General features: G+C 39.2%; 1 protein-coding gene across 5 annotated transcripts in view; it reads right to left on the bottom strand.

Moving 5' to 3' along the window:
• The window catches only part of LOC135111254 (aryl hydrocarbon receptor nuclear translocator homolog), a 114,244-nt gene extending 102,254 nt beyond the window's left edge, over nucleotides 1-11,990 (bottom strand). For 4 of the 5 annotated variants that reach the window (XM_064024459.1, XM_064024461.1, XM_064024460.1 and 1 more), the window contains exons 1-2: nucleotides 11,826-11,990; nucleotides 3,009-3,048 (exon numbers count right to left, since the gene is read on the bottom strand). In XM_064024459.1, coding sequence (XP_063880529.1) covers nucleotides 3,009-3,048; nucleotides 11,826-11,856 — 71 coding nt within the window. In that variant the 5' untranslated portion in view covers nucleotides 11,857-11,990. The remainder of the gene's footprint in view (nucleotides 1-3,008; nucleotides 3,049-11,825) is intronic. The other variant, XM_064024463.1, reaches the window with a different exon arrangement.
• Between the last annotated feature and the right edge of the window lie 2,736 nt (nucleotides 11,991-14,726).

The following is a 14,726-nucleotide window of genomic DNA, read 5'->3' as shown; positions in this document are numbered from 1 at the left end:
TTATTTCACAGCTAAGGAGGCCCGTGCTCATAAACGCTTTGCTCTCTCACCACGACTATTTTCAAAGGCCACAGAAATTACTTGTCCAGAGTGTTTCTCCTGTTCATACATTACATAAGGAGGTAGTTTCAGTGATTTTGGAGCTTGGATTATCGTGTGAAGCTAACTTTTTTTTCCTCTCTCTCTTCCACTTATAAGCTGCGGGGAACAGTTACTAAAATGCATTTATAAAAAATAAAAAAAAAAAAGTAAAAATAAAAACAAATTTATCAATTCCATTTTTTCACACGATTTTCAAGTTTTTATATGCCTAGAGAGAGAGAGAGAGAGAGAGAGAGAGAGAGAGAGAGAGAGAGAGAGAGAGAGAGAGAGAGAGAGAGAGAGAGAGAGAGTGGTATGTCAGACAGGATACGAACATAAAGTAATAAGACCAAGACCAACCACACAATACGAACCCTGAGATAATAAATAAATAAATAAATAAATAAACAAATAAACAAACCACTAAATACCCTAATAAATTCCCTGGAGGTAAAAGGAAAACAGACACAAGTACCCTCTTCCCAGTTGCAACCCGTGTTTCCTTGGTGTTCGTTGGTGATGCAGAGGAGGATAAGAGCATCACTTCCTGTGCTTTGGTAAACTGCTCACAACTTCCTGTCTATGGTCGATAAATCACAGCTACTTACCGCGTACACGACCTGAAATTCACACTTGTATTCAGGGCAGCGTGTTCCGTTTCACTGCAAAGTTCACAAAGTCGCGGTAATTTTGCTAGTTGAGGTCAGGTTGGATATGGTACCGCTGCCACTGACGCTCGCTCACCAGTCATGTACTCCCGGCTTGCCTTTAAAACATCCTGCAAATTTACATTAATCTTGCCAAAAGCGTTGACGAATAGCAAGAAACCAAGTTATTTTATTTAATCTGGACAATCAAGGACTTCGGTGAAAATATACACAATGTTAGTTTACCGCACGTTTCAAAAGGAGAGAACGGAATCCATGACCGATCGAGTGAGAGCATCAGTGTTACCAAGTCCGCAAGTACGCAAGTTCCTCAGACACAAACAAACACAGACAGATAGAAAACAGTATCCCACGTATATATATAAACACAAAAGAAGAAAAAGAAAGTAACAGCGCATATAGGAGGAAAAAAAAAAGAGCACGAGAAGACCAGAGACGGTATGAATCATTAACAGCGATGATAACAAGCCGGGGAGCCTCGGTATTTTACACAAGGGAGCAACACATTAACGCAAATAAAGCCAATTTTTCAGCACGTAATCATAGTGTAAGTGGATTACTACGCTAAATTGTGACAGCTAAGAGTTCTGGGTGCGGGAAGCTAAGAACAACCTGTGAAACTAACGAGTGTAAATCTTCGTGTAAATATTGCGCCAAATAATACGGCATGAATTCCAACCTGACACATCCGGGCGGAAATTATGTGCAAGAGTAGCGGATGTACGTACAGCACAAGGCTCAAGTACCACAGAGATGCAACACAACCCAGCCCGCACTCAAAAACGCATTGCCCTCTCACCACGACTATTTTCAAAGGCCACAGAGATGATTACCCGTGTTGATAATGTGGAAATCTTAATAATTCGTCATTAGAACCGTAGAAACACCCTTAAAAACCCGTGTCATTTCAACCAGAGGCTTTTGAAAGTAGTGAAGATACAGCGCAGAAGTGTATCAGCATACGGTCCTGCGGCACTAACAATACGGCTACTGCACAACGCTCTTAGGTCCAATTGTGGCAACAACTACTTGGCTAATGAGATAATAGGGGATGAATCAGTATGCAGCCTCCTCAACAAAGATGCTGCAGCCGTCTTAACTACCCTGGTTGATGGAGTGAATAGCTGCTGCGTGGCTGCCTCGCCTGATCTGGCTCACTCACAGCAGAATACGCACCATAAGGAAGAGCATTCTGTGGCGTGGTACTGCTGCGTGCGTCTTCCTGTGGCTTACCTTACCAAGCGAAGGAGTGATAGTACTTGATGTGCAATAATATACAATGAAGCTTTGTTTTTTTGCTTCTGAAGAACTAGCAAATAAATAAAAGTCCTGCATAAGAACTATCACAATCAATGATACTAACAACAACAACAAAAACAACAATAATAATAATAATTGTTTTTTCCTTTCTAAATTGTTTAAAAGTTTAACAACAACAACAACAACAACAACAACCAAAAATAATTTTTTTTTATTCTGTTTAAAAGTTAAATATTCATGAAGTCAAATATTACTACTGACATACACAGAATGCCTCAATTTTAAGTAGGGAACATATCTGCATTATCAGATCAAAAATTTTTATCGAAATCTTTTCTTTTTTCTTTCTTTTTTTTTTTAAGATCCAGACGTGAATAAAAAATACAAGAAATTTTGCAACTAAAATTTTTTTTTTTTTTTAAATTAGTCAGTCACAGTCAGTCAATGTGTTGTAGGCACAAAGGCTGCACAGTATCATGAGAAGCACAATGACAAACAATACATTACTTACTACACACATTCACATTAAAGGCAACACAAGACCATCACACGCTGACCATCCAACCCATCACCCTGAAAGGCTGAGCAAGCAACACTGACATGGGGCATCTGGCACACTTCCTCCCCTGCTAAGAGAGTCCTGTGGTGGAGAATGCTCTACAATCACCAAACACCTTGAACTGAACAACTATTCCAGCACAACATTTATCTAAGTCCGATTTTTTGCCACAAACCAATAAAATTGTTCTTGATTAACCTTCTTAACCACAAACCAAGAGAACTGTTCATCTTGGTGTATTTTCTAAGCCACAAACCAAAAGAAAATAATCTTAGTAAAATCTTTTTGACACAAATTAAGAAAACTGTGATTTATTAAACATTTTAGCCACAAACCAAGTGAACAGTTCATCTCAGTGCACCATCCCAAGCAGAATCCAACCAGACTCATCTTGGTGTATCTCCCAGCCACACATCAGGCACTCTCCTTGGGGTACTCACCCTAAGGAGCCGGCACGTCGTTTTCTGCCATCTATGCTGCCTGAAATGAAAATGTATGTATGAGGTTTTTTAAACACAGATGTCTTTATAGCTTTTTTACCTCCCCACTACCAAAAAACCCTGCAAAATGACAAATCCTGTGCAGTTTCTCTAGTAATTTGGATCAAAATCATGACAATCCAGTGGTAGTTACTGTACTCTTACCTCTTGTTTTGCATGTCACTAACAGCCCAAGAATTGTAGTCATTAAGTGAGGGAGTACATTCTCTAGTGCTAAAAAGATGCAGCCAGCAATATACTACATTACAATGTACTTCCCTTTCCTTGACTGATTCATACATTTTAATCTACAAATTACTTTCTTCCTCAATATCATTTAAATTACTTTCTTCATACTAGTCATATTAAGGTTTTTTTTTAGCAGTTTATTTATATGGACATCTGGAAACATGCATACACCGGCAACCACTTTAGTCATTCATACTTATGTCCTAATTCAAAGTTCTTGAAGCTGTAAGGCAAGGCATATTAAAAACAGCATAATTCCTAGACCCACTTCCATCCTCATCACCTCACAAACTTGCCTAACCTTCAGCTTGATTTCTCTTACCACTCATCTTTTCCTGCTGATCTAATTTTTGTTATCCTCTTCATACAGGCTGAAGATCTTGATATACAATGAAACACCACCAGTTCGACAACAAGCATAGCATTGCACACACATTGAAGCAGTTTATATACAGAATACATATACCCTAAGTGCCAGGTCTAAATTACAATAAGGTCAGAAGAGATATGTTGCCCTGCACTGCATCACCATCTCACCTATACACCTGAAAGAGATTACGAGAGGTGATAACGGCAAAGCACGCGTACACCAAAGGAGCAAACTGGACTAATATAGGCAGAGACAGATCACAAGTGTAGCTCAGGGGCTGTATACTACAATTAAGAGTATATATCCATATATATATCCATATATACATATATATGTATATATGAAAGTAGTGTATGGTTACAAAGTTCCATATTTCAACAAATCATTTTACTTTCCTGTACTAATGTATTTTTTTTATCATATTTAATCTCAGCATGTCTGCACATTACAAATATTTGAAGCACTGTGTTTCCTCTATCACAGCACCTGCTAGCTTTGCCATCCTGACAGTATATCTCATAAGTGTAGATCTTAACATCAACAATAAAATGAGGCACACATTATCTAAATCCATAAAGTTTATTAAGTAACCAAGAGTAAAATTTCCTTCTCTTTATATTGAGTGACACCACAACAACCTCACACTGATGTCATAAGGGAAGCTGCAAGAAGCCATCAGACTTGCACGTGGCCAGTCCCTATCAGGCCTCACAACACTCCTGAACCCATCACACCATCACCACACACTTGCAGACCACCACTCACAATTATTGAACACTACACTTCAAGCTGTTTCCCACACGTCTGATAACTTTAAGCCTGCATCGCTGCCTTCACTCTAGTGTTACTGTTACCTTATCCATGATGATATGTAATTCTGAATGTTTTTTACAAGTCACAGACAACCCATCTACTCATCAGCATGTATAAGTAATATTCACTCACCTTACTCGTATTTTTTTCTGTTCCCAGCAGCTACACAGAACCAGACTCTAATCTAAGCTTGTTCCATATTTGGTGATAGAAGACTGTAATATCAGCTAGTCTCAGAAATTTATAGTCACATATATGCCAATAAATATGAACATGGATAAGGATATCCTAAAATTCACTCAACCAGTTTACATTTTTTGCCTTTTTTTTTTTTACAATTGTTTAATATTAAAATGTCTGCTCCACATCAGGAGCATAGACATATCCTGACAGAACACTGATGGCTGAGTAACACTGGACTAGCCTAAAGCGAAGTTCATTTCTAAGTCACCATCTGAAGTGCCGTTAGCTGACCACACCAGCCAGTTGTCAGAACACACCAATAGGGCAAACAGACTAGAACAGCCTAACTAAAGCACACTGCCAAACTACACAAACCTTGCCCATTCACTACACTTAACATTATAAACCAGTGAAAATACACTTTCAGTACATTTCATCACCAAAACAAAATAACCAACTCAATTTCAATACCCAAAATTATTTTCTTAAGTAAAATTCTACCTTTAAATAATCAATTATAGTTGGTCTAAACTGAGAAAGAACTTAAGTCATATTTAAATAAACATCTTCATGTTTGGGGTAAGATAAAAAAATAAAATGCAAAATCATTAAGTGTCTTGCCTCTGGCTGATGGCCAATAACTGTCACATCTATCACAGCTGCCACTGTTATTCAACATATAATAATTTACATAATATAATGAATATGCAGTATAAGTGGGTGTGGCACATCACAGACTGGTTGCACACTCACTGGCTGAGTCCAAACACTGCCACACCACTCCTTGCATGTCACACATGCATGTCACACATGGATGGATAGTGGGCATCATGGACCTCATTCTGTGCTCGTATTTCTAGAGTGAGATCAGCAAAATACCAACCCGCCACAAGGCATAAAAGCACCCATGTTTTTCAATGAGTTAATGAAAGCCTGTTCCACTCACAAGCAAAACCCACATCCAGGTTTGGGTTGAATCCTGAACCAGGTCTGTGGCTACTGTCAAGGGATAGGTGACCTGAATCAGAATCCATCTTTTACTTATAAACAAAGATAAATGTTTACAAACTGAATAAAAAATTATTCTCTAGATGGAGAAGACTAAAGACAGGGCAAAGAATATTCCTATGCATTATGACAGGTAGGATAAGGTACTGTAAAAAATGGGTATTATCTGGATGTCTTTTCCATGTTAGGATGCATTCATAATTCTCCAGTTCTACTTGATGTGAACAAAAAACAACTTCACTGGAGCTAGAAGGCCTTGTTTTTGTTGGTGTGTACCTGGACCACCACTGCACAGTACACAAAAACCCTCTCCACCTCAACCACCAATAATGCCACTCATGTCACACATTCTCCTCAATTTTCAGCACATATCTATTCTCAAACAAACCAATTATCCTTATTCTTCATCAAATATCTTCTTCCATTACTATAAAACATAACTAAAGACAACAAAATCCCTGTCCATCCTCAGATATTCTCTACTATTACGAGAAAACACACATAACTGAAGCCTTGATAAGACAGCAGAGAGTGATGCACTGTGGCCACAAGCATCACAGCATCTAGACCAACTACCTACCCATAAGAACTCCAAATCAAGGGTCCTACTAAGCCATTACAATCTTGGATGACTTGAGTTTGGTCACTAAATGAAACCTCCAAAATCACTCCAACTTGTGAACTGTAACCAGATCTAGCTAAATGAGAGAGGTTATAACGCCTTCAATAAAAAGCATAGCCTACAAGATCACTCCAACTCATGAACTGTAATCAGATCTAACTAAATGAGAGAGATTATAATGCCTTCAATAAAGAGTATATAGTTTAAGTTCATGGTGACCAGCCAGTAGGTTCAGCCTTCATTCTTTCTATATCAATTACAAAAGAGCAGTTGGTTAGGTCACAACTGTTCTGTAATAACACATCTTTTACATCACAAACACACATAAAAGTATTATTTAAAGCAAACTTATTTTTTTTATACTTTCACTCTTTCCCTCTCTTCTTTTTGTGAGAGAAACGCATGTACTGTAAAGACATTTGCCTCGATGCAACATAACAACACTTCAGCTTCAATAAAAACAAAATAAAGGGATGAAGTACAGAGGAATGTGAAATCAATATTTACTGTCTATCACAACCACAAGAAAAAAAAAAAAAAGAAAAAGAAAAACTCCCCAGACAAGGAGCGTGTATCAGGATCCTTGTTTACGAGAGGCACAGCAAGCACTTCTCACCTGCCCAAATTCAGGCCAGTCAGGTTTGGGGGATCCCGCACACGCCCCATATAAGTGTAGGAATGTACAGATGATCATGGACATTGAGTTTTTTTTCCCCTCTACACCACATGATATATAGGTTAGGTTATATATATATATACATATATATATATACCAAGCATTATTCCTTTTATGTTCTTGTCTTCCTTCATTTTCCCGAGCCAGTGATTCACAAACTTCTAACCACCGCCTGCAAGGAGAAACTGCCAATATTTTTGGAGGATTATGGAAGGGTAGTGTAAGCAATAAATGTGAAAATTTTTCTCTCTCTCTCTCTCTCTCTCTCTCTCTCTCTCTCTCTCTCTCTCTCTCTCTCTCTCAGGTACTGTTCAAAATTCTGCATTATACAGTGCTAGTTTTTCACTTCTGTATAAACTCAGACTGCACAAGCACACTCTATTCCTTATAGAGTGTGTGTGCCAACAACACGAAACTGAGGTGTTTATAAGATCTGGCGTACTTATCAGATGAGAGAGAGACTGGAGGAGATGAAAGAACTTAAGTATCTGGGAACAACGTTATGTAAACATGCCAAGATGGATAGCAGAATAAGAGAGAAGGCTGCAAAAGGTTACTGCATGTAAGATTCATCTGCAAAGGGTTATTAAAGGGAGAAATGTAGGAAGCAAAGTGATGTTTAAGTATTAGTATTATGCCAATATTGACATCTGGATATTGACATCAATTTGAGCATGGAATAAGCCATAGTGTTCTCTGGCAATGAAGGAGGGCATGATAAAATGAGACTGGAGAATGAGAGAAATGGAAATGTACAAGAGATGCAGTAAGATCATCTGTGCAAATGGAATCAAGTGTGAAATGATGAAATTTTGGCTTCCCTCAGATTTCAATATTTACATGGAGGAATCTTATATAATTTCCCTCCATGTATAAGACTGCCTTCCTAGTAAATTCTCTGTGGCAGTGAAATCTGCAACACTTTTCTCATTTTGGTTAGTCTAGGCCACAGCAAACTTGTGGAGAATCTATCAGTAGTGAAGTGATGGAGGCAGCAAAGCAGTGTCTTGAGATGGACTGAGGACCAGGAGTGAATGAGAGTGACAAGACAAAATGATACACTAGTGCTGGTGTATGTGAGGAAGGAAATGGTAGGAAAGTAGGGAGGCTTGAAGGTAAACAGATTAGGTTCATTCTTATGGCCTCTGATTTGCTGACAATCTTAAAAAACCTGACTAATGATTGATTCTTATCACAAAAAAGGGTCTTACAAGTGAGGCCAAAACACTAATCACAGTGGCAAACTCAGGAAATGCCTTCAGTAACTAACTTTTTGGTAATGTTAAAATCAGTTGTCTTCCCCACGTCTGTTTTGTATTCTTAAACTTGCCAGTATCCTCTCTCTCTCTCACACACACACACACACACACACACACACATTATATAATTACACATCTTCACATATTAATACATTATGTACTATCATCCAACAATTTCTGAAAGGTCAAATGACAAACTTGTTCCTCTCTGACCCAAGTCCTTTCTGCCCGAAGCTCTCCCTACTGCGTGAATATCTAGTGAAACACGACTCCATGAGTGGCAAGGCAGTGCTGCTCTTCAACTCATCAAACATCAGCTATGTACGGTCATGGTCAAAAGTTGAATGACTTGCTGCACTCACTTAATATTCTCCTTTGCTAGCAATTTCTTTAAAACAAAACTTTCAATTAACAAATCATCAAATCACAGACTTGAAATCAACAAAAGTGAAAATGATGGAAGTACATGTGGCAGATTAGTCACCTAATGACCATGACTACACAGATAACCAAGAACTTGAACCTGGTGACGGCAATCAACAGTGCACGTGACAGATGCCTCACAATCCAGTTCCTGTCTGACATGAAGAACAGAAACTCAACTGTGTTAAGTGGTGAGACCATCAGAGTTCCTACAAGCATTTTATAATGTTCACTGTTCTGAAATGAAAAGTCTACAAAAATACAAAAGAAATATATGAAAGAACTTTGATATATCTATCTAACCATATACTAGTCCAGTAATCCCACACGGGTTGGCCCAGACAAAGCACTATACACTCATACACGTCATTCACACTCTTAGCTCCATCAGCCCTTGATGAAATGGAATTCTTTCATGTAAGAGGGCACTGGCCAAGGGCAACAGAAAAGGAAGAATAAAAGGCCCACTCAAAGTCCCAGTCCACAAAACAAAGACAAATGGATCTCCCAGTCATTCAAGTCATAGGAAGGGGGGAATACAGAACCAGACAGGGAGTTCCTGAGTTTACCATAAAAAGGAATGAAAGACTAAGAATACTGGCTAATTCTTGCATTAGAAAGGTGGACTAAATAGGGGTGAGAGAAAGTAGAAAGTCTTATGCAGAGAGGCCACAGGAGGGGAGGCACGAAAACAAGATCAGAAGAGTCCCATCAGGTCCACGAGCCTTCCGAGGGTTAAGGCCAGTGAGGGCATCAACAACATTACTGCGAAGGATCTTAATGGTTAACACGAAGTAGTCAGAGGGTGGAGCAGAGGGAGAAGAACAAGCCCTGAATCACCCAAGGTAGAGTTTTTAGCAAAGCTTTGAACAAAGAGTCCAGCTTTAGATATAGATGAGATGGCAGTGGTGCCATCTGGTTGAAACAAAGGAGGGAAAGATGAAAAAGTAAAGTTACTAGAGATATTTTTGGTTAGGTGCCAGAAGTCACGAGGGAAGTTAGATCTTGAAAGATTTTGATATTTTCTATTGATGAAGGTGTTCTGGATAGTTGGAGAACAAACTTGGCATGATTCTAGGCAAAAATATAAAGTACATGAGATTTAGGTGACGGAAGGCTCAACTACCTTTTGCGGGCCACCTCTCTATGATATATAGCACGAAGACAGGCTGAGTTAAACCAAGGTTTGGAAGGTTTAAGACAAGAGAAAGAGTGAGGAATGTACACCTCCATGCCAGACACTGTTATGCACTCAGTACAGAGAAATGGGTCTCTGACACGGAAGCAGTAGTCATTCCAAGAAAAATCAGAATAATACCTCCACAGGTCCCCCACAATTAAAATGCCTGAGGCACCTCTGCCTTTGGGGATCCTGAGGAAGTGCTGGGACAATAGGTCAATATACAGATGGGGACATTTGTGATCTTCCCAGACAGGGGCTCCAAGGCCAGTGTAAGTCGTCATAAAAGACTTTGAATTTTGAGGGTAGTGTGCGTGTGTGTGTATTAAATGCATGTAGAGTTGTGTGAAGGAAGAGAGTTGTCTTTAGAGGTCAGGCTGTGACTGCCCCCTTGTATTGTGAGACACAAAGGAAAACATTCAGTGTCTCTGAAAAGTTCACAGCCCCCCTTGATCCAGCACAAAGCCAGTGCAGAGCTTGAGACTTCACTGGGAGAAATTGTCGTTTCAGTAGGTGTCTACTGTCTCCTCTACTTAGTAAGCAGTTAGCAAAATCAGAAAAGCAGTAAGTGCAAAAACTCCAATAGAAGATAGGAAGAGATGCAACATTACAGCAAAGAGTGAGAGGCTTAAGACAATCATTCATAGAAGAGGAGTTGATAAAAGGAAATGCTTTTGATTTCACCCTATCTAGGAGAGCATTGTTCCAGCACACTCCATACATAGACAGATAAGGCCCCTGTACAAAGTTAGAAGCTGTAGGAGTGAGAAAAACTGGCAGAGATAGCTCAGAACACCTAACTTCATAGAAGCTGTTTTGGCAAGAGACAAGACATGAAGTTTCCGGTTTAGATTATTAGTAAAAGACAGGTCGAGGATGTTCAGTGTAGATAAGAGGGACAGATGGAGAGGGAATAGCTATCTGGAAGACTGTGTCGAGTTGATAGATGGAGGAATTGGGTTCTTGAGGTAGTGAACAACACCAAATGATCAGACTTCACTAGACATCCAAAACAACAAACTTCTTTTACATGTATAATCATCTTTAAAATGGAAGACAATAAAAGTACATGATACCACAAATTTATGTACAATCTAATCTTATACTAGACAAGTTAGACCCAAGGCAATATAAACAGTAAACTAGGAAAGAAAAAAATCATAACCATCTTTTCTGTAGCTTTTCCCCACAATCACAGACTTGCTGGTAATTGCCAGTCACCCTCACATAGCTCTCCTTCATCTGTCCTCCAGTCAGTGTTGTAACTCCCAAATCTTCTGTGCAGTCCCTCTAATTCAGCCTGCTTTGTCATCTCAGGTACATTCAATTCTATCTGCTCTGCTCTTCACCTTTGCAGTGTCCGTACCATTTTACCTTCTACATCCTTTCCTTTTGCTGTACTCGATCCATCCTTGTCACAGTGAGCTATGACAGGACAGACACAAGCATTCTTCCTTCCTACACCTAAAGTCATTTTGGCACACAATCTTGGGTGTTCCTGAGATTTTCAAAGGTGTTAACAATATTCCAGTGACAGTTTAATAATAAGTACTAATCACCAATAGGAAAAAACACAGAAAAACGTGAATAAGCACTTAAGTAACATAGAGAATACACCTAAAGTGTCCAAAGCATCTGAGAATACTGGCCTATGGAACACAATACGTGGCTTTACAAAATACACACCGTATGAGAAACATGAGAGTTTAAAGAGCGACAGAACACAGGCGTAAGAAACACAGCGAAGCCCAAACAACAACCCTGGCACACAACAAAGGTCATAAACCCTCCGAGGAACAACTCAGGCAAGGAAACCGTATGTAAGAGACAAAAAGATCATGAAGCCCAGCATGGAGGAAGCCCCTGCAGGACCCTGAGGAAGGAACCGCCGGCGAGCCAAGCGGGACCTTAAAATTGGTGCAGGGTCGGGCAGGGGAGCTGGGCCTGGCTGCTCCTCGCACTCCACACACTCCACACACTCCACCTCGTCCTTACCTTGCACCACCTGGGTCGTCGCGGTCGCCATCTCCACCACCAGCTGACACTCACGCCCCCAGCACGCGAAAAGAAGACTACAGACGGGGTTGAGGAATATGAGGTAAACAAAGTCAGTGTTTACAATAAGCCCGACCCGAAATTCTCGCCAATTGCGAGACGCGACAACGAGATCACAGGTAGTGGGGGAGCATGCCGAGTGGAGATGTGTATAAAGTGTTGCTCTGGAATTTTGTAAGTTTTCGTCGTTATTATATATCCTGTGTTATCTTATTTGTATTATAGAATACCTTATAAGCCTTATAAACTGACGTGGTGCATATATGTTATTTATTAGGCCATCATCTGCCTCATCTTGGTGTATGTAAACTATTATAAAGGGATTTCTTTAGATAGAACTCATGCCTATCTACTCAATATTATTTTATTTAATTGTTTTCCACTCCATGATAGGTTATAAGATAATATAGTATCAATATATCAATGATTTGGGTATCCATGGAATTGTTACCGCATATTAGGCTTCTATAAGTTAAAGTAATTGGTAAATTGCTTTCCTGATTCATGGGCCTAATAGTAGTTTGGTCACTGATATAAAGAAGCAACATTTGCACCTATTCGTGATCCTCCTCACGAAAAATTATTTGTTTTATACGGTAATCTGTCGATACCCATTCAAGAAACTATTTCTCCAGTACATTACAATATTTCCTAACATGTTATTCATTATTATTTTTTTTTTCTTGTTGTGTGTGTCTCAAATTTTAAAGAGATACTTTATACTAATACAGCAACTGACGGAAAATAAGATTCAGAGAAAATGAGCAAAGAATATCAGAGACTAAACTAAATCTAAGTATGAGTAAAACTAAATCTAAGTATGAGTAAATGCATGTATGAAGAAAGTGAACTTATTACATTACATGAATGAATAATTAGTGTGTGTGTGTGTGTGTGTGTGTGTGTGTGTGACCAGTGAACACCAGGCACAGGCTTTCCATTACATAATCTAACACTTTATGGATTCTTACCGGATCATAACAGATCGGACCTAAGACTGAAGGAACAAAGGTAAACACAGCAGATCATGGCATACCTTTTATCAAACTTACAATCGAAGGAACAAAGCTGAAGGCAGTAGAAAGGTGTGTGCTCGAGTACTGGCCATGACTACGCAAGTGTCTACATTCCTCAAAACCTTTAGCGCCCCGAAAACGCAGCGATCCTTGAAGATGAGATGACAGTCACGGTATAGAAAGTCAAACATGATGCACGTGGACTGTGTTGGGGATCAGAGTGAGGGATATACTAAAGTGTTTCTCCAAGCATGTGACGGTTTTCTTGACGATAACTTTTGTTCTTTTATAATAAAGGTAGAGATCTGAAGTTACCGTTCATGAAATTATTTGCAGCCTCTTGTTCTAATTCTTGATTTTTGTAGATTCTTGTTGTGAACAGTGGAGAGATTGAGGTTAAAAGAGAGATCACAGGATTTCACCGTGATTATCAAATGCAGTGAAAACTATAGCAAAGATTTTAGGGCATTTTCTCAAACGTTTCGGCATCTCAAAGTAATTTTACTGGTTGTAGTAAAAGTTACTGGGAGTCTCAAAAAATTTTTTTTATTGTTTTGTTTTTATTCTAGTGATAGTTTTCAGAAGGACACTGCATAAGTATTGGAAGAAGCACAAATGAGAGCCCAAGTAATCATCTTCCTGGCTTACAAAAATAATCTTAATGCAAGAACGAAGTGTTTTGTCAATACGGGTCTTCAAGGGGAGTTTTGTGATTCTAATGGCAATATAACAATGACTGCAACACCAACAGGGGAAAATATCCATAAACAAGCTGCAATGGGAGTTTCTGGAGGTTTCAAGGATGTTCTCGTGATTCGAATGGTATAAAGAAGGACTCTGCATCTCCAATATTGAAAAACATCCATGAGAACCCTACACATATATTCGTGGCCTTTAACAAGAGCCCTTAGGAGTACAAAGTGTTTCAGAATATGGACCAGTGTGTTTAACGTCTGCTTTTCGCATTGTGTGATATCCTAAATGTGCGCGGTTTTTTAATACGCACCCTCCAGAGAAAAAAAATCAATAAGAACATAGAGAGCGATCCTCGAGGCAAGCTGTGGAATTCTTTCTTCCAGCACCTGCGTGGCCTTCCAGGAAAAGAGTATTACTTGTAGGAGTCCAGCGCGTTTAAATGAACATTGAGTTATCTTCTGTGTTTTGTTAGTTTATTTTTTTTTTATTTATCTATCTTATTTATGTTTTACGTGTGAAGAAGCTTGATCAAGGGCTTAAAGATTAGCAAAAAAACAAAAAAAAAGAAAAACGCTGAATTGCTGTTCCTAAATTAGATCAAAGGGTTTCAAAGAGGCAGGTCCACTTTGGTTCCAGAGGTGGGTGGTGTCTTGATACTTCTCTCAAAACAGCTCCAGTCAGGGAGAGAAAGAAACACGAGAAAGGGGTCCAGAGTTTTTAGGCACTAGACAAACAGGTGACTTGTATTAAAGTTAGCGTGGGAGATGAGCATAAATTACTCTTAAAGTCAAGCAGTGAACGCAATCAGTTACCTCATTCACCAGCGTCCAAGATCAAACAAAAGCGTGGGCGTAACATTTACATACCCCATGACAAACGGGGGTGAGACTGATGCCACTTTCAGCGAAGGTCTGAGGCATGAAAGGCGAAACAAGCACGATAATTAAAACATTAGAGGAGGAATAAATTTAAACATTATCCAGCAAAGATTTAGTCAAGCAGGGATAAATGACCCAGTTATCTAGAACACCCCTTATGAAAAATGGCAAAAAGGTCATGTACTTTTTTCTATGTAAAAGGGACATTGACCATGAAGAAAGACCCACTGATGTATGTGCCTGTCTCAAAA

The sequence above is a fragment of the Scylla paramamosain genome, chromosome 21, assembly GCF_035594125.1.
Source record: "Scylla paramamosain isolate STU-SP2022 chromosome 21, ASM3559412v1, whole genome shotgun sequence".
NCBI classification, from domain to species: Eukaryota; Metazoa; Arthropoda; class Malacostraca; order Decapoda; family Portunidae; genus Scylla; species Scylla paramamosain.
The sequence above is the reverse complement of the archived record's forward strand: the minus strand, read 5'-3'. Positions and strand labels throughout refer to the sequence as shown.